Source organism: Euleptes europaea, chromosome 17 (genome assembly GCF_029931775.1).
Source record: "Euleptes europaea isolate rEulEur1 chromosome 17, rEulEur1.hap1, whole genome shotgun sequence".
Classification (NCBI taxonomy): Eukaryota; Metazoa; Chordata; class Lepidosauria; order Squamata; family Sphaerodactylidae; genus Euleptes; species Euleptes europaea.
In genome coordinates this window covers 49,782,868-49,799,346 of record NC_079328.1, presented here as the reverse complement: position 1 = coordinate 49,799,346, position 16,479 = coordinate 49,782,868, and the positions used below count along the sequence as shown (strand labels likewise).

The 16,479-nt window shown below is 53.7% G+C and overlaps 2 protein-coding genes across 2 annotated transcripts in view; one reads left to right on the top strand and one right to left on the bottom strand.

Annotated features, from left to right (window-relative positions):
* The window catches only part of PIEZO1 (piezo type mechanosensitive ion channel component 1), a 49,279-nt gene extending 42,043 nt beyond the window's left edge, over positions 1–7,236 (top strand). Inside the window, exons 39-46 of the mRNA XM_056862395.1 lie at positions 256–403; positions 1,756–1,944; positions 2,748–2,840; positions 3,017–3,189; positions 4,167–4,289; positions 4,644–4,723; positions 6,179–6,377; positions 6,976–7,236. Coding sequence (XP_056718373.1) covers positions 256–403; positions 1,756–1,944; positions 2,748–2,840; positions 3,017–3,189; positions 4,167–4,289; positions 4,644–4,723; positions 6,179–6,377; positions 6,976–7,225 — 1,255 coding nt within the window. The 3' untranslated portion in view covers positions 7,226–7,236. The remainder of the gene's footprint in view (positions 1–255; positions 404–1,755; positions 1,945–2,747; positions 2,841–3,016; positions 3,190–4,166; positions 4,290–4,643; positions 4,724–6,178; positions 6,378–6,975) is intronic.
* A 1,355-nt stretch (positions 7,237–8,591) lies between these two features.
* Positions 8,592–16,160, bottom strand: CTU2 (cytosolic thiouridylase subunit 2). The gene is made up of 14 exons (XM_056862752.1): positions 16,040–16,160; positions 15,478–15,556; positions 15,323–15,382; positions 14,796–14,856; positions 14,479–14,588; positions 13,706–13,998; positions 12,952–13,087; positions 12,642–12,773; positions 12,175–12,266; positions 11,290–11,393; positions 10,231–10,363; positions 10,019–10,088; positions 9,213–9,271; positions 8,592–8,658 (listed from the first exon to the last, which is right to left on the bottom strand). Exons 1-14 carry the CDS (start codon positions 16,096–16,098, stop codon positions 8,592–8,594), a joined length of 1,455 nt encoding a protein of 484 aa, XP_056718730.1. The 5' UTR covers positions 16,099–16,160.
* Positions 16,161–16,479: the final 319 nt, after the last annotated feature.

Genomic DNA, 16,479 nt, shown 5'->3' with positions numbered 1-16,479 from the left:
TGGAAAACAGGGATTGGGGGCGGGGGGCTTTCTCTTACAAGCCTTTCTGGAATGCCCAGTTGTGTCTGTGGCCACTGCTGCCCGTGGTGGTTCAGGCACAGTCCAAGGAGGCAGAGTTTCATTCATTTGATTAATGAGACGGATCAGCAAACACCACTACATCGGGACATGACCAGAGGGCCCCTTCCAGCTTTGGAGAAGGGAGGTGGGCTGGAGACACAGGGGAGCTGACCTTCCACCTCTTTCCCCTCCCAGCTTCCGGCTGGTGCCTTTCCTGGTGGAGCTGCGGGCCGTCATGGATTGGGTCTGGACGGACACCACCCTCTCCCTCTCGGACTGGATGTGCGTGGAAGACATCTACGCCAACATCTTCATCATCAAGTGCAGCCGCGAGACTGAGAAGGTGGGAGGAGGACGGGGGCAAAGAAGCATTGGGGTTCGGGGTTCGGAAGCAACACCTGGCGTAGTGTCGTAAACCTGGCTCTCACCAGCCCCACATGAAGAGCAGGACGCGCACTGGGTGGAAGTAGGGAGGCAGAGACAGATAGGGTTGCCAGGTCCCTCTTTGCCATCGGCAGGTGGTTTTGGGGGCAGAGCCTGAGGAGGGTGGGGTTTGGGGAGGGGAGGGACTTCAATGCCATAGAGCCCAATTGCCAAAGCAGCCTTTTTCTCCAGGTGGTCTCTGTTGGCTGGAGATCAGTTGTAATAGCAGGAGATCTCCAGCTAGTATCTGGAGGTTGGCAACCCTACTGTGAGGGCTTGTGCTCCTCATGGAGCATGGAAGCGAGGAGGGGAAATGCAGACGTCCCAGGACCCAGAAGGCGGCCATCTGCGGAACCCAAGGGCCCTCTAACCCAGGGGTCCCCAACCTTTTTGAGCCTTTGGGATTCTGGCACAGTGTGGTGGGCGCAACCACAAAATGGATGCTGCAGGAGGTGGAGCCAGCCACGAAATGGCTGCCGCAGCTGACCTTCATTCACACAGGGAAGATCCTTGTGCTGTGGTGGCAGCTGATGCCAAAGCAACTTTACAAAAATAAATCTGCACATCCAATCGAATCTCCAGTGGCCGATCAGAAGCCTTGCTGGGCAAAAACTCCACCTGGCCCTGCTTCCCTTTCTCAAAACACTTGGCAGGCACCAGGAAAGGTTTTGGTGGCACTAGGGTTGCCAGGTCCCTCTTCACCTCCAGCGGGAGGTTTTTGGGGAAGATCCTGAATAGGACGGGGTTTGGGGAGGGACTTCAATGAGTCTAATGGCCATTTTCTCCAGGGAAACTGATCTCTATCAGTTGGAGATCAGTTATAATAGCAGAAGATTGCCAGCTAGCGCCTGGAGGTTGGCAATCCTAGTGGGCACATGAAGCCAGCTGGGTGACCTTGGGCTAGTCTCAGTTCTATTAAGAGCTCTCTCAGCCTCACCTACCTCACAGGGTGTCTGTTGTGGGGAGGGGAAGGGAAGGTGATTGTAAGCCAGTTTGATTCTTCCTTAAGTGGTAGAGAAAGTCAGCATATAAAAACCAACTCCACCCTCCTCTGATGGGGACCTCTGCACTAGCCCATCAATCTCCAGCTGAGGAGGACCTTTCCCAGCATTTGCTGCCCATGATCCTTCAACTGGGGCCTCCTGCGTGCCAGGAGTTGTGCTCTCCTGAGCTTCGGGGTATCCCCAACAAAGGTGATCATCTTCCCTTGTGGAGGTTGTGGCCAGCCATGCTCACGCACCCTTCCTATGCCGCGCGGGCCTTTCTCTGCAGAAGTACCCACAGCCCAAGGGGCAGAAGAAGAAGAAGATCGTCAAGTACGGCATGGGAGGGCTGATCATCCTCTTCCTCATCTGCATCATCTGGTTCCCGCTGCTCTTCATGTCCCTCGTCCGCTCCGTGGTGGGCGTGGTCAACCACCCCATTGATGTCACCGTCACCCTCAAGCTGGGGGGTTATGAGGTATGAGGAGGGCAGTGTGGGCTGGGACCCGCTTCCCTCTTCGAGGAGCTCCCGTCAGAAGGGCTTTTTTCCTATCCCTGTTGTTGAGCGTTACTTTGGCACCCTCTGCAGACAGCAGACGAAGTAACCAGTCAGTGCGTTGAAGTGCTGGTCAGTTGTCTGAAATACTCTCGATGGGGCCAGGCCGGTTGCGTGGTGACCATAGGATCACTGCAAATAGCACCCAAGGAGATCCATCCCGTGACCTTAATATTCAGGTCATTCAGCGATATTTGCAATGGTTGTTATTCGTAAGCCTCTTAAAGATCATGAAAGGGACAGGATGTCTGCATGTAATAAAAATAAGCATATAAAAAGAGCCCAACTCGATCAGAACGCCAGGTTCTGTCCTTTTTCTGCCAGGGGCTAGAAGCCTGTAGGATTTGTAAAGCAAGGTCTGTCCACCGTGGCTGGCCTCTGCAATTTTCACTCAACAGATAAAATTGCTCTGGTTGTAAAGCAATCGTTGCCTCTGTGACTTTGTCTAAGCCTCTTTAAAGCCATCTGGGCTTGTGGCTCTCACCACATCTTGTAGCCATGAGTTCCACAAGTTAATTTGCCTTTGTGCATGTCAGTGAATCAGCTCCCTGCTTTACTGAGATTCCCCCTTAGTGGTTCATTTTCATCTCCAGCAGGCAGGGGTTTGGGCCAGACCTGGTTTCCTGTTAGTGGGTCCCTGATCCCACTGGTTGTGGGATCAGTGTCCAACTTGGCTGGCCATGAGGAGTTGTCCTCCCCACACACGTGTGCCCTTTTCCTCTCAGCCTCTGTTCACCATGAGCGCCCAGCAGCAGTCGATCCAGGCCTTCACCCCCAAGGATTACGAAGCGCTGACGGACAAGTTTGAACGGGAGCCAGTGAGTGCACAAGGGAGAAAACTGGGCAGGGGAAGGGCAGCTCCTTCGAACAGCCAGGGGTAGCGTCAACCCCCACGCCCCCCATTGTACAGCACACGGGCAGCAACGCTTGGAGCTGAGGACTGCCCCACTGACGTCCATCTGGTGTCCCCCCCCCCCCATGGCATTCTCTGCAGGTGGCTATGCAGTTCATTTCCCTCTACGGCTACGAGGATTTGGTGAAGGCCCGCATCGAGGGGAGCTCCGGCTCACTCTGGAGCATCAGCCCGCCCAGCCGGGAGCAGCTGCGCGAAGAGCTGCACAGCGGATCCTCCGACATTACTCTGCGCTTTACTTGGAGCTTCCAGAGGTAACGCTACTCCTCCCCCCCCCCCAGCTGTAGAACCAGCTGCTGTTTTTTGGAGAGACTATCTGGTTTGTGGCAGCAGGGAGGATGGTGAGAGCCCCCTTTTGTGGGATGGCCAGCTCAGCGCCAGGTGCCCAAGCTGCAACCAGCAGGGCCACTTCAGCCCAGAGTGAGCCAGAGCGTGGTGTAGTGGTTAAGAGTGGTGGTTCGGAGAGGTGGAATCTGATCTGGAGAACCGGGTTTGATTCTCCCAATCCTCCACATGAGCAGCGGACACTAATCTAGCGAACTGGATTTGTTTCCCCACTTCTACACATGAAGCCAGCTGGGTGACCTGGGGTTAGTCACAGCTCTCTTAGAGCTCTCTTAGCCCCACCTACCTCACAGGGTGTCTGTTGTGGGGAGGGGAAGGGAAGGTGATTGTAAGCCCGTTTGATTCTTCTTTAAGTGTTAGAGAAAACTGGCATATAAAAATCAATTCTTCTTCTGAAAGTTAAAACTGGCTGCTTGCTTTGCGCCTGTAGATTTTTCCCAGTTCCAAAAAGCTGTGCTTGTGAAAGAATCCTGTGTAACTCCAAACCTTTCTCCCAGCACTTGATTTAGATGTGATTCCCCCAAAGACTCGAGCAAGCAAGCGCATCTCAAGCGCAACAAACAAAATGGGCAACGTGCACCCATGGTTACCTTGGTCCAAAGCAAAACCCATCACAAAAGTCACAGAATGCTTTTTTTTTTTTATGAAGACCAATCCAAACGGGCACAAAACAGGGTGCAACCTTTGGAGATCTCCAACATCCTTCAGCAGGCTGGATGTTAAAAAACCAAACAGGGTAGAAAAAGTTTGTTTTGGACCCCAATCTTAAAGACCTTTGTCAGTGTTTTGCAATGAAATAAGGAAAGGGACAGGGCTTCCTCTGATTTGGACCCCCACACACACTGCTCCTTCTTGCCTTTAACTCTCCTCTTTGCCCCGTCTCCAGGGACCTTGGCAAGGGGGGCACCGTGGAGTACACCTCCGAGAAGCACACGATGGACCTGAAGCCAAACAGCACCGAGCGGAGGAATCTGGCCGGGCTGCTGCAGGGCACCCACGAGGCCCCTGTGTGAGTTTTAGGGACACAATCCTCTCTGGGTCCCTTTTTTCTTTTTTCTTAATGCGCAGGTGGCTAGCAGGGGAAGGGGGCTCTTCTTCCACTGAGAGCCAGCGTGGTGTAATGGTTAGAGGGTCAGATTAGGATCTGGGAGAGCCAGGTTCGAATCCCCACTCTGTCATGGAAGCTTGCTGAGTGACCTTGAGCCAGTCACACACACTCAACCTAACCTACCTCACAGGGTTGTTGTGGCGAAGATAGAATGGAGGAGAGAAGGCTGTAAACCAAGGGGTGCAGCGATTCTGAATGTGCAATTCCTTTATCTTCTGCTTCTTCTTATCCTCCCTTCTCCTTTTCTTCTTTCAGGAAAATTCCCCACCTTTTCCCTCCCTACATCCGTGCTCCCAATGGCCCGGAGGCCAACCCTGTAAAGCAGCTGCTGCCAGGTGAGACCAGGACGGGAGCCGGGAGGGCACCAGGCCCTGGCAGTCCCGGAGTTACCCATGTTCTGTGGCATTTTTCACCCAGAGAATGAGCATAGGCTCTGTGGCAGGCTCTGAAAACCTGGTAGGCGTGGGCACCTAGGCCATAGGACAACGCCCCAACTGGTACGAACCATCTCCCCCCTCCCCCTACGGTTGGGGTATGCACTGAAGAAGGATCAAGGGAATGAAGAACGTTAACTTATGAGTGGAGAATAATAGAGTTTAGCTGGCAATGGGAGGAGGGAAAGGAGCAGGTTTATGGGTTTGCAATTAGGAAATGTAGCATTGGGCTGCGTCCAGACGAAATGTTCCATCATTGGAATGGAATGTTCCTCCCCCCAGTGCAGCCTGCTGATCTCCACAAAATGCTGCTCCTGGGGGAGGGAGGGGGCCCTGAGGAATGACAGGAGGGGTGTGTGCTGTGGGAAGAGGGAATCGGAATCAGTGGAAATGGCCACTTTGGCGTGGATCCGGCTCACTGGTTATTTCCAAACTCCTTAAAAATCGAGGAAGTTACAGTCCTGATGCAGGTCCTACCTCACAGGAGGATAGGACAAGCAAAAACAAAGATGGGGTGAACTGAGATACAAATGGAACAGGAGGAAGGAGTGTTTGGCTGCTGCAGAGCAGGAGAAATATCTCTTCCTGGGGTAATGCAGGAGATGAGGCCAGCCTGAAGCTACAAACAGGATACTAGCAAAGTTGGGCTGGGAAAACAACAGGAGGGTTTGTGATGTTTGGAGGTTACAGTTCTGACAAGCCCCCCCCACCCCCTCCAGCCAGTTCTGGGAAGGAGGATCCAAGCCAGGATAAAGACAAGCTTCAGAGCAATCCACATGTTGGCGTTCTGTGACTGCCAACTCCTGGTGTACGCTTCAACCCAAAACAGGAACCTCACAGGGTGGGGGGAGCAAAATCGTGGGGTGGGGGGTGGGCCGGACAGCCAAAAGGCAAGGACCCATGTTGAGGCTTCATGCAGCCCTGGGGAGGGGGGGGGGCATTTTCAGTCAGGATTTTTACAGATGTCTGAAAATTCTGACCAGCTGCTGTTAGATTTTGGTGCCAGCATCTGATCACATTCCTTGACTGCTAAATCTGTCCCCTTTTTGGGGAGGGGGAGGGGACAGCTGTCCACCATTGCAAGGAGTAGTTTGTCTTCCACAGAAGCCTTTAGGATTTTCAGTATCCCTCTCTGAAACAAGAGATCAGTTACGGGCTCTTATGACTCAAGGAGTGGGAGTTACACAGTAGGAGGTCCTGGGGGGCGGGGGGGGGGGGTTGGTGGTGGTATGGATCCCGGTCAAGCACCAGATTAGTAGCCTGCAGTTCAAGGCCTTGCCAGCTGACCCTGCAGACACAGCCTGCAGTTGTGGGCACGGAGTCTCACTCGGCATTTCCCTCCATCTCCTCCGGCAGAGGAAGAGGACAGCTATTCGGACGTGGAAGTACAGCTGAAACGGCAGAGGGTGGGGCCGGGCAACAGCAGCAACAGCTTCCTGGAGTGGTGGGTGATCCGGCTGGCCAACTGTCAGCGGGAGGACTGCAGAATCCTGCCCATGGTCATCTTCAGCGACAAAGTCAGCCCTCCCAGCCTGGGCTTCCTGGCAGGATACGGGTAAGTATCCTGAACCCTCCAAGTCTGCTGTGGCGGGAACGGCAGGTGCGTCCAGAGCCCCCGAGGGCCGTTTGCTCCAGAAGTGATGTGGGCAAGTTTGGAAATGACTCTTTAAAAAAAAATTAATGGCTGACCTGTCGATGGAGTCTAGTTTCCTTAATCTGATTTGCCACTACTGTGGCGTATTTTGTTCAATGCAATTTAACGCTGTTTTGGATTTCGGTAACCTGCCTCGAAAATCAAATTGGGTGGAACAACGAAGTTAAAAAAGTATTTTAAATAAGTAAACATTGATCTTTGGGTCAGGGAACTTAGGGCTGGATCATCCCCTGCCTCGAGCTTTCCAGAAAAGGGCCTTCGTCTTTTGGGAGGTGGGGGGAGGGGCTACTTTCCCGTTTTGCTGCAGAAGAGAACCAAAGTCCTTGGAGCTCCAATCTGGCCTCTCCAGCAACTGAGTTCAGGGGTGGAACTCTGTGCCCAAAGAGCTCAGCTTGCCCCTCTGGGCAGAGAACTGAGCGAAATGGTCTGGTGTGCCAGGGGGAGGTGTCTGTACCCGAGCCTCCCCCCTCACGTTCTGCTCCTCCTCCGTTTCTGGCAGCATCATGGGCCTGTACGTCTCCATCGTGCTGGTGATCGGCAAGTTTGTGCGGGGCTTCTTCAGCGAAATCTCCCACTCCATCATGTTCGAGGAGCTGCCCTGCGTGGACCGCATCCTCAAGCTGTGCCACGACATCTTCCTGGTGCGCGAGACAGGCGAGCTGGAACTGGAAGAGGAACTCTACGCCAAGCTCATCTTCTTGTACCGCTCGCCCGAGACGATGATCAAGTGGACCCGGGAGAAGGAGTGAGACGCCTGCAGGAGAACCGGTTCCCCCCGATCTGCAAGACGCTACATTCAGGAGCCAATCTTCTCTCCGTAGGGATCTAAAGGACTGGGAGGAAAAGCACTCCAAACGCTGTTGGATCCTGAGACGGCCTCTCTCTCCCACCTCCTGCCTGGCCTGAGGATTCCTAGGAGGGGCAGCCCCTGACCTCTGAGCCGTACCTGCTGCCCCACCGCCTGGGGGAGGGGAAAAACACTCACTTTATTATTTTTTTAAAAGGCTCTGGAAAGAGTAGGGTGTAAGCCCCCGTGTGCCTTGCACTCCCTGGCTGGGACATTTGCTGCAGGAGGGGAAATGGAGTGGGGGGGGGGACGGTGCACCAGCACGGAAGTTAGAAAACTGTAGTGGGAAGTACTCAGCTGCTCGAAAGCCCGGCGTGCGTTCACAGCAATAACCTGCTTGTACCCCACCATGCTGGGGGCACAACACTCCTCCTCCCTCTTGACCTCACGGACCTTCCAAGCCCACCTGCCCCCTTTTCTCCTGTTCCAGAGGCAAGTGCCTCAGCCCAGGCACCGCTACTCGCCAGGCCCAGCTGCTGCGGACAAGGGGTAGCTGGACCCCAAAAACACTTTTTCTAAGAAAGCGGTTTTATTTATACAGATCTATCTAATAAAAGAAAAATTAAAATAAGAGTTTGTCTCTCTGTGGTGTCCTAGCAGGCTAGGCTCACCAGTACAGACAAGCAATAGCGCTGATGCCCCCACCCCAAAAAAAGCTTTCACCATGGGAATTCTCGGCTTCACCCTCACCCCCACTTTGGGGGGAGGGACACAGTTAAACAAACTAACCTTGCAGGGGGGTGGAAAAAATGTTTTAAATATTGTGCTCCCCCCACACACCCACAAAGGTCAAGTCCAATAAGCTCTTGCAGCAGCTTACAGAACTGGTGGCTTCTTGGGGAGGGGGAGAATCAATGTTGTCTTCTGCTGGCTTAGAATTTCTGCGACTTACGACAGAAGGGTTTGGGGGGGTCAAGCCGAGGGAGGAGTTGGCACCTCTGCAATTTATAACACTCTGGACTTCAGTGGAAGCCCTACTGCCCTGCCTCACAGGGGGTGTTTTTATCCTCCAGGGATTCTCAAGCACTTTGCAAATGATTAAGTGCTTCCTGTAACCAGTGGACGAGCCTGCCTCCATCCTCTCCAGTCAGAGTCAGCCGCGCCCGGATTCAAAATAATGTATTTGCTTTAGAAAAGAGTCATTAAAACACAGAGAGAAACTAAAAGCCCAAGGCCGTCTTCTCCTGGCAGGGAGAGGACAGGACCAAGGAGTCTGCCTGGGCAGACGATGCTGGGCTGGGCTTCAGTGGAGGGCAGGGCTTGGCTCGTCAGCTTGCCGGAAGGTCCTCATCGTCCTCGAGAAGGAACTCCTGGATCTCTTGCTTCATCGCAGCCCTGCTTGGGGGAAGGAAGAGAAAACGTACCGGACTCTGCATGGGAGGGTCTGATAAGGAGCAGCTCTACTTAGCAGCTCCAAGCCCCAGAAGAGGAGACCCTGCTGGAATGCCTCCTACGTTACTGTGAAAGGAGGGGGGAGGACTCATGGGCTAAGCCTGGAGGGTGCCAGGCAGTGCCTCCCCCCACCCCACTTCAGCAGGCCCGACTTTAGGCTCAGACGTTCAGCATGCAAAGTGCCTGACCTGGGTTTCTCCCACCCGCTGTGTCTGCAGGGAGCTGAATTAATTCCCGGGGAGTGAGGCCGAGCAGCTAAATTGGCTATGTGAATTCCTCGCTGCCGAGGCCAAGATCTGACCTGCGGTTTAGAACTGCTCCCAAGCCACCAAAGGGCTGGACCCTTCAGATCTGTCTCTCACCATCCCTGCAAGGCTCATCCACATTGATGCTTCAGAGGATGTGGCCCTGGGGATGGGGGGTGGAAAGCATCTGAGGTGCCTTCCCTAGAGGGCTCAAGGGGATTATCCCTCATCGGCGTCTCTCTGGTCTTTTACCTGTGCTGCCGGCGTTCGGCCTCGGAGTGAATGTACAGCGGGAGAGGCTCCAGGCAGGTCTGCAGAAAAAGAGAGTGCACGAATGGGCAGCGGTGATAGGCAGAGCCAAGAGTTTCCCAAGAGCAAGCCTGGGCACATTCCCCCCCCCCCCCATATCCTGTCTGGTGAACATGAAGCCGGAGGCAAGGGGCCACCCCACCCCACCCATCCCTGCAAAGCCTCAGCTTAGGTACCAACAACCTGGCCATATCTTTCTGAACCCAACTTCTGCAATTGCCATCTTTATCCGAACACCCTTCTTGTCCATTGGATGGTTGTGCGCCAAACCCCCTCCCCCCAACTCCTCAGCATCCCTCTCTCGCAACACACAGCAGATGAAATCACAACACTGGGGAAGCCTAGCCTCCCACTCTGGATCCGTGGAGCAGAAAAGAACAGCCGCTGCTGTGCAGGTTAAGAAGAAAAGCTGGTTTTTATATGTCAACTTTCTCTGCCGCTTAAGGAAGAATCAAACTGGCTTAAAATCACCTTCCCCTCCCCACAACAGACACCCTGTGAGGTAGATGAGGTTGAGAGAGCTTGAAGAGAACTGTGACTAGCCCAAGGTCACCCAGCTGGCTTTGTGTGCGGGAGTGGTGAAACCAACCCGGTTCACCAGATTAGCCTCCGCCGCTCATGTGGAGTGGGGGAATCAAACCTGGTTCTCCAGATCACAATCCACCGCTCCTAACCACTACACCACGAGGCTGTTCCCAGGATGCCCTACTGGCGAATGCAGCCTCTTCCCTCTCCTCCTCACAACTTACCATGTCTTTGACAGTCAGCCGGCAGCTGTAGCACAGCAGCGGGAAAAGCTGGACCTGGGGCGGAATGGCTCTGTGGGTGAAAGCAATTGAAGCCGGCTGCTGTCTAGGTGTCCGCCCAGGGCCACCCTCATCATGCGACAGAAGACCCCAGAGCAGGGGTCGTCTTCTTCCCCCTCCCGGCTAAGTTCTTTCTGGAGCCAGCTCCTCCTTACCCTGCCGTCGGAGGCCCCCTGCAACAGCCCGTCTGGGTCGGGGGCCCTCCGCAGCAGCCGCTTCCAGCAGATGGTGGTGGCTTCTGGCAGAGCTCTTCTGACAGCAGCGTGGACTGCAAGGAGGAGCCATCCACTGCAAGAAAGGCAGAGGTGGCATGTTGGAAGGTTCCGTTCCATCCTCGGGAGCCGATGGTGGGCTGACAGCGAATGCTGGATTTGCTCAACTTGGTAAGTGGGGTGTTTTGTGCATCCACGCCCCAGGAAGAATCGCTGTGCCTCCCACAACAATGAGGAAGTACACCTACACCCCACATAGATGCCTCTCCTCCACCTAAGGTGTTCATAGAATCAAAGAGTTGGAAGGGACCACTAGGGTCATCTAATCCAACCCCTTGCACAATGCAGGAAATCCACAACTACCTCCCCCACACACCCCCAGTGACCCCTACTCCATGCCCAGAAGATGGCCAAGGTGCCCTCCCTCTCATCATCTTCCTAAGGTCATAGAATCAGCCTTGCTGTCAGATGGCCATCTAGCCTCTGCTTAAAAACCTCCAGGGAAGGAGAGCTCACCACCTCCCAAGGAAGCCTGTTCCACTGAGGAACCGCTCTGTCAGAAAATTCTTCCTGATGTCTAGACGGAAACTCTTTTGATTTAATTTCAACCCATTGGTTCTGGCCTGACCTTCTGGAGCAACAGAAAACAACTTGGCACCATCTTCTATAGCCACTGCTCAGGAGACAGGCTTACAGAAGTCCCAGTGACTGACCGACTGCGGCTTGGTCCAGAGAAGCCCCTGTGCTGGCTGTAACTGTTTAACTCTTAGGAGAAGTTTGCTGGACAGTGCACCCCCCCTTCCGGTTGGGCTGATCTGGGGGAGGGAACTGCTGGTTCTGCCCAGAGGGGAGGGGCAGGAAGGAAGCAGCTGGCCTTTTGGTTCCTCCAGTGCTGATTCCCTGAGGTCTGCCTGGCCCTTCACAGTCCAGGGGCCTCCCCTTCTCCACAGCATGAAGCAGGCGCCAACCACCTTCCCCCACCCCAGTGCCACCCCCACATACCAACATTGGTATCGAGGGTACAGAGGCATAAGAGGCAACGCTCGGGTTCGGCATCTCCGCCAGCATCAGCATCTCGAGGGGTCGTCCCGAGTTTCTCACCTGTCCTGCAGAACAGGCCGGAGAAAGTATCAGGCAGTGCCCCACCCTTAATCAGGGATAATTCTGTGCCCAACCCTTAATTCTCCTGGTCACACACCCCCATGCCCCCTAACTGTGCTGGCCCCTGCGACATTAAGGGAAGCAAATGCTTTTGCATGCAGAACGACCGAGGATTCAGCCCCGGCATCTCCCATTAAGAAGAGGATCTTAAGTAGCAGAAGCAAAGAATGACCCTTTTCTGCTAGAGACCCGGGGAGAGCCCAAGGCCCATCAGAGCAGGTGGGCCTGGGCTCGACGGACAAGAAGGCAAGTCTTCATGCGGTCAGGGCTGCCTGGGCTATCCTGTGAGTAGCCCAGGATCAGACCGATGGCCCCACTGAGCCAGACACCCTGTTTCCAATAGTGGTCAGTCAAATACCAGAGGGAAGCCCACAAAGATGGCCCGCTGGCAACGGCCTTCCCCAGCATGAAAGGCTGGGAGTTCAGTAGCTAAAAACCTCTCGTTTTTAACAGAGTCTCTGGACCCAACAATTGGCAAAAGCAGCATTGCACTTCTGCCAGCGGTGCCTGACAATCTCAAGCAGGAAATAGGCTGCACCAAAAGGAGCGTGCGTGTGGGCACCGTAGCCTGTCTGTCAGCACTGGGGATCGGTGCCCACAGTCCTCACAAGGTGGCAAGAAGGAACAGCCTGGTGGAAGGAAGGTTGGCAAGGGAAGATACTCTTGAGGTACACCTCCCAGGTGGCACAAGAACGCTCCTCTTTAGGTAAGCGGGGCAACACTCACCGATAGACGGTGCTGATGGTGGAGGGGAACTCAGAGTGCAGCTTGTAGAGGAAGCTCTCGATCAAGCGGTGGATACTGGCTCGGTCAGGGGCCTGAGGAGAGAGTAGGACAAGACCACTGTGTTCCTGCAGAAGGGGAAGGGCCCCTGGAAGCCCAGCGCCACCCTATTTCTTTCCTGCATCCTGCACTTCCAAATCATGCAGCTAACACATGGACCCAGAAATCCCATAACAATAAAATGACCCCAAACATTAAATCATAAGACCCCAATAAATAAATAGGACCGGTTGGTTAGACTGCTGGAAAGATTTTTCTAAAGCCAGACTCTCAGCCACTGTGACTACCTAACTAACCAGCGGGGCCCGCAAATGAAAAGCTTTCTCCCTGGAACTGTCGTGGGCAAGGGCTGCTCCGCAGGCACCCAGAAGGGCAAGCGAGCTTCAGCTTCCACTCAGCTTCCACCTTACTTTGGTATCCAGCGAGGGTGTGAAGACAGCAGGCACCCCGAAGAGACGGTTATAGAAGGCAATCTCTTTGGCAGAATACTCCCGCATGGGGCGCAACACCAGCACGTCGCCATGGCGGCCGTCCGAAAAGCCCTGGGAGGGGAAAGAGAGGAAGGCGGGGTGAGGATTGCTGCGGGGTCAGAACGGTTCTCACTGGGCCTGAGGAGGGTCAAGCGGAGCCAGGCAGGCCGGGCTAGCTGTGTGTAGAGGGACTAAGCAGCAAGCAGAAGGGAAGGCCCAGAACGCAAAGACGCAGGGGCCCTGCTCTCACCGTGTCCCCTGCAAGGAAAGCCCCCCGGCCCAGGCAGAGGTTGGTCAGCAGCTTGACGGCCACGCGGGTACAGCTGTCCCCCATCATCACTTTGGTGTAGCTGTTTGTCCGTGCCACGTGTACGATCAGGTGGTTCCTGAAGAGGAGAAGGACCGTTTCTAACTCCTGCAGGGGCCAAACGGCCTGACGCCACCCCCCCAAAGCACAGAGGAAGCAGAGCAGCGGGGGGGGGGGGCTGTGTTGCAGCGCCCACCAACAGCCCAGGTGCGAGCACCCTCATGGCCACCAGGTCGACTGTAGCCTGGCCGGCGTCCGTCCCCCCCCCCCCCCCGCAAGCCTTTAGTTTTGGAGCACATGCTCCATCAGTGGATATAGTTATACTAAATATCAGTGTAATAACCCCTATTTGTTTTAATTTATTTATACCCCGCCTTTCTCCCCATTGGGAGCAGCTTACATCATTCACCTCGCCTCCGTTTTATCCTCACACCGACCCTGTGAAGGAGGTGAGGCTGAGTGTGACTGGCCCAAAGTCATCCAGCGAGCTTTCGTGGCTTGAGTGGGGATTTGAACCTGGGTCTCCCAGACCCTAGTCCAACACTCTTAACCACTACACCATACTGGCTCTCCTACTGAGCGGTAACAGGAACTTGCCAGGTCCGATCCAAAGAACATCACTGCTCTGCCCCTCCTTGGGCCCAATGCTGGCGAGGAACTCATCCACCAGTTCTCTCTTGCCAGCTCAGGAACTCACCGGAGAGTCTGCAGGAGTTCCTCCTTGGCCGTCAGCGACTTCACTGCTCCAAAGAGGCGAGTCAGTTCTGCCATGTGTGAGACAGACAGAGGCCCCGCGATCTCTGCTGCCTCCTTCCCGGAAGGGTCTCGTATACTCAGCTCAGACAGCCGGCCTGGCAGAGAGTCCCCTGTCTTCACCCTCTGTTGCTGCTGCTGCCGTATGAAACCATCCACAGCCTCTTTGTAGCTCTGGCCGCTGTCTGTGGCGTCGTGGGAAACGGAGCGCAAGATGGAACCGGGAAGATCAAACACCTACCAAATGACACCGGGAGGCTCTGTTCAGCCACTGCAAAAGCACCCAAAGGACAAGCAGAAGGGGAGCAGATGGGAGCGCTTGTGGTAGCAAGAGGATGCTTGCTGATCAGCCTTAAAGGTGACTCTGCTTTTTGAACGGGAAGGTTAAAGACTTTGTGATCTCATTATGTGAGTGGGGGAAAACAAAGGGGGTGTCTGAGATCAGTGCCAAAGTTCTAGTGTAACACCAATGGGTAAATGGGTCAATAAGGTTGTTCCATTACTGATAAGCTAATAAGACCCCAGTATGCTGAAAGGGAGAAGCTCCAGCATAAAGGGGAGGGGGAGCTGACCCTGACAGCCCTGCCTGAACACATGAAGCTGCCTTATACTGAACCAGACCCTTGGTCCATCAAGGTCAGTATTATCTACTCAGATCGCCGATGGCTCTCCAAGGTCTCAGGTAGAGGTCTGCCTCTGCGCAGGTGTCTTCCTTACCTCCTCCAAGTGCACCAGATGGAAGGGGAACCCTGTGGCTCTCAGGATCATCTCCACCCGACTGCAGACCTCTCCTCGCTTCTCTAGGTCCTGCCCACACACAGCTCCTTCTACACAGCAAGAAAAACAGGAAGATCAGAATGCAAAAAGATAGCCTAGCCCCAGGGCAGTCCCAATCCTGGCATCAAATTCTAGCTGCACATTTGGGAAAGGAGAAAAATGTGTGTGTGCATATAAACAATATTTAACAAGCTGCCCCAGCCCTACTGGCCTTTGCTCTCCCAGGCACAAAAGGAAAGACACGGAAGAAGCGTTACCATCAACAAAGAGGATGCCTGGCTTGAAGCGGAGTTTCTTGGCTGCTTCCTGACTCAGGCCCTGAGAAGCAAGAGTTGGGGTTGGCTAAATAAACGTTTCTGAGCATCTAACAATGCACAATACATTAACACACTCTTTTAAATACAGGCAGTGCAAGATTCCCCCACCACCACCTCCTTTTAAAATTAATTTGTCACCCTTTTCCCTAAATCTCTGTTTTCCAAAGGTTCTCAACTTTGGCCCCTTTCTAAACATGCCTTGTCTCACACCTCTTCTGCAGATCGGAGCAGTAATCCAGCCTTGGATTACAAAAAACACTACAACCAAGTGTTTCCGAATCCTGCCTAAAAAACAACCTGTCAGGGAGGGGTGCAGGTGGCAGCAAGCTTCTGTGACTGGAAACCCACCTACCCACCCACCCACCCCGGCAGTTTGAGAATCACTATGCTAAACCCAACCCCTGGCTGACTCTTTCAACTGACCAACCGTAGATCCAGCTAGTCTCCACGGGGCCCAGAGTAGATACCTCTTGGACTTGCCGCACCATTGCACTGGAGGCAGGTCCACCCGAAAACGCAAGGAGAACCTGCAGCAAAGAAGGAATGCCTTGAAAGGTTACTATGAACTGTCCTTGTCACTTCTAGTCATCTTTCCCACTGCCAAGACATAATTAGACCGGACCTTCTCTCCGGGGAAAATGCATCGATTCTTCCCAAGCATGGCACGGAACTTGTGGACGAAGTGATCCTTGAAACAGGCCCTGCAATCAGAATATGCTCCTGTAAAATATGTCCACTCTCTGAAAGCAAACAGCTCCAGAAACCCACATTGTACATAATTCTGTGATCTGAGGGTAAAATGAAAAAAGCAGACAACAGCCAGCTTTCTCAGCAGTCTAAAGCCATCTACAACTTGGAAGGGGGAGGGGGAAGAGCACGCACAGGTTTTTATGGACAAGTGTGGGGGAGTTATGAGTTTGGGCAGCCCCTGCCCTTCACCTGAAACGGCTTCTTCTGACATCCAACAGAATGAAGCTTTACCCTATCCACCTAGCGCTGTAGATAAATCCCAATTTCTCCCCCAATCCTTTAAAGAAGCCACTCATGGCAAACAGGAATTCTGGCTAGCGTTCAGGAGCAGGCTGGTGGCCATGAAGCTCTGTGTATCGTAGGTGTGGCAGGAGGCTCCCAGCTGAAGGCTGCTGTGCCCAGTTCCTCCTGCATCTGCCATCCCTGGTGCTTACTTGCAAAAGGCATCTCCGACACGGATGATCAACACCGGAGGTCCCTCTTTGCACTTCATGCACTTCTGGGGGCGGCTATGGAAAGCGAAAGAAAAGACCAGAACACAAGAAGGTGCTTTAATAAAAGGAATGCAACTGTAGGCTACACTTCTGTATATTATCCATTTGCTGAATGCATTATATTGCTGTCACTGCACCGTTTCTATGTAATTCCACTTTTCTGCTATTGTTAACATATCATGTCTGATACTTATACTTTGTTTCAGATTTCTATAATCCTGGCCCAATTACTTCTTTTATCAAATGTCTTATTCAGTTGCTTGCGCTGATGTACATTGTGTAGCCTGCCTTGAGCCTCAATGAGAAAGTGGGACTAGAAATAAAGGTAATACAAGAGGCTTTTGCAGGAAAGAAGAAACCATAAGGGGCACCGTGTAGCG

Excerpts from the sequence above, each read along its gene's own strand:
- CTU2 (XM_056862752.1), bottom strand. The coding sequence starts at position 16,098 with ATGAAGTGCAAAGAGGGACCTCCGGTGTTGATCATCCGTGTCGGAGAT. Across the intron at positions 14,857-15,322 it reads TGGTGCGGCAAGTCCAAGAG|GGCCTGAGTCAGGAAGCAGC; the intron begins GTATCTACTCTG and ends CTTGCTTCTCAG. Across the intron at positions 11,394-12,174 it reads ACCATCAGCACCGTCTATCG|GACAGGTGAGAAACTCGGGA; the intron begins GTGAGTGTTGCC and ends CCTGTTCTGCAG.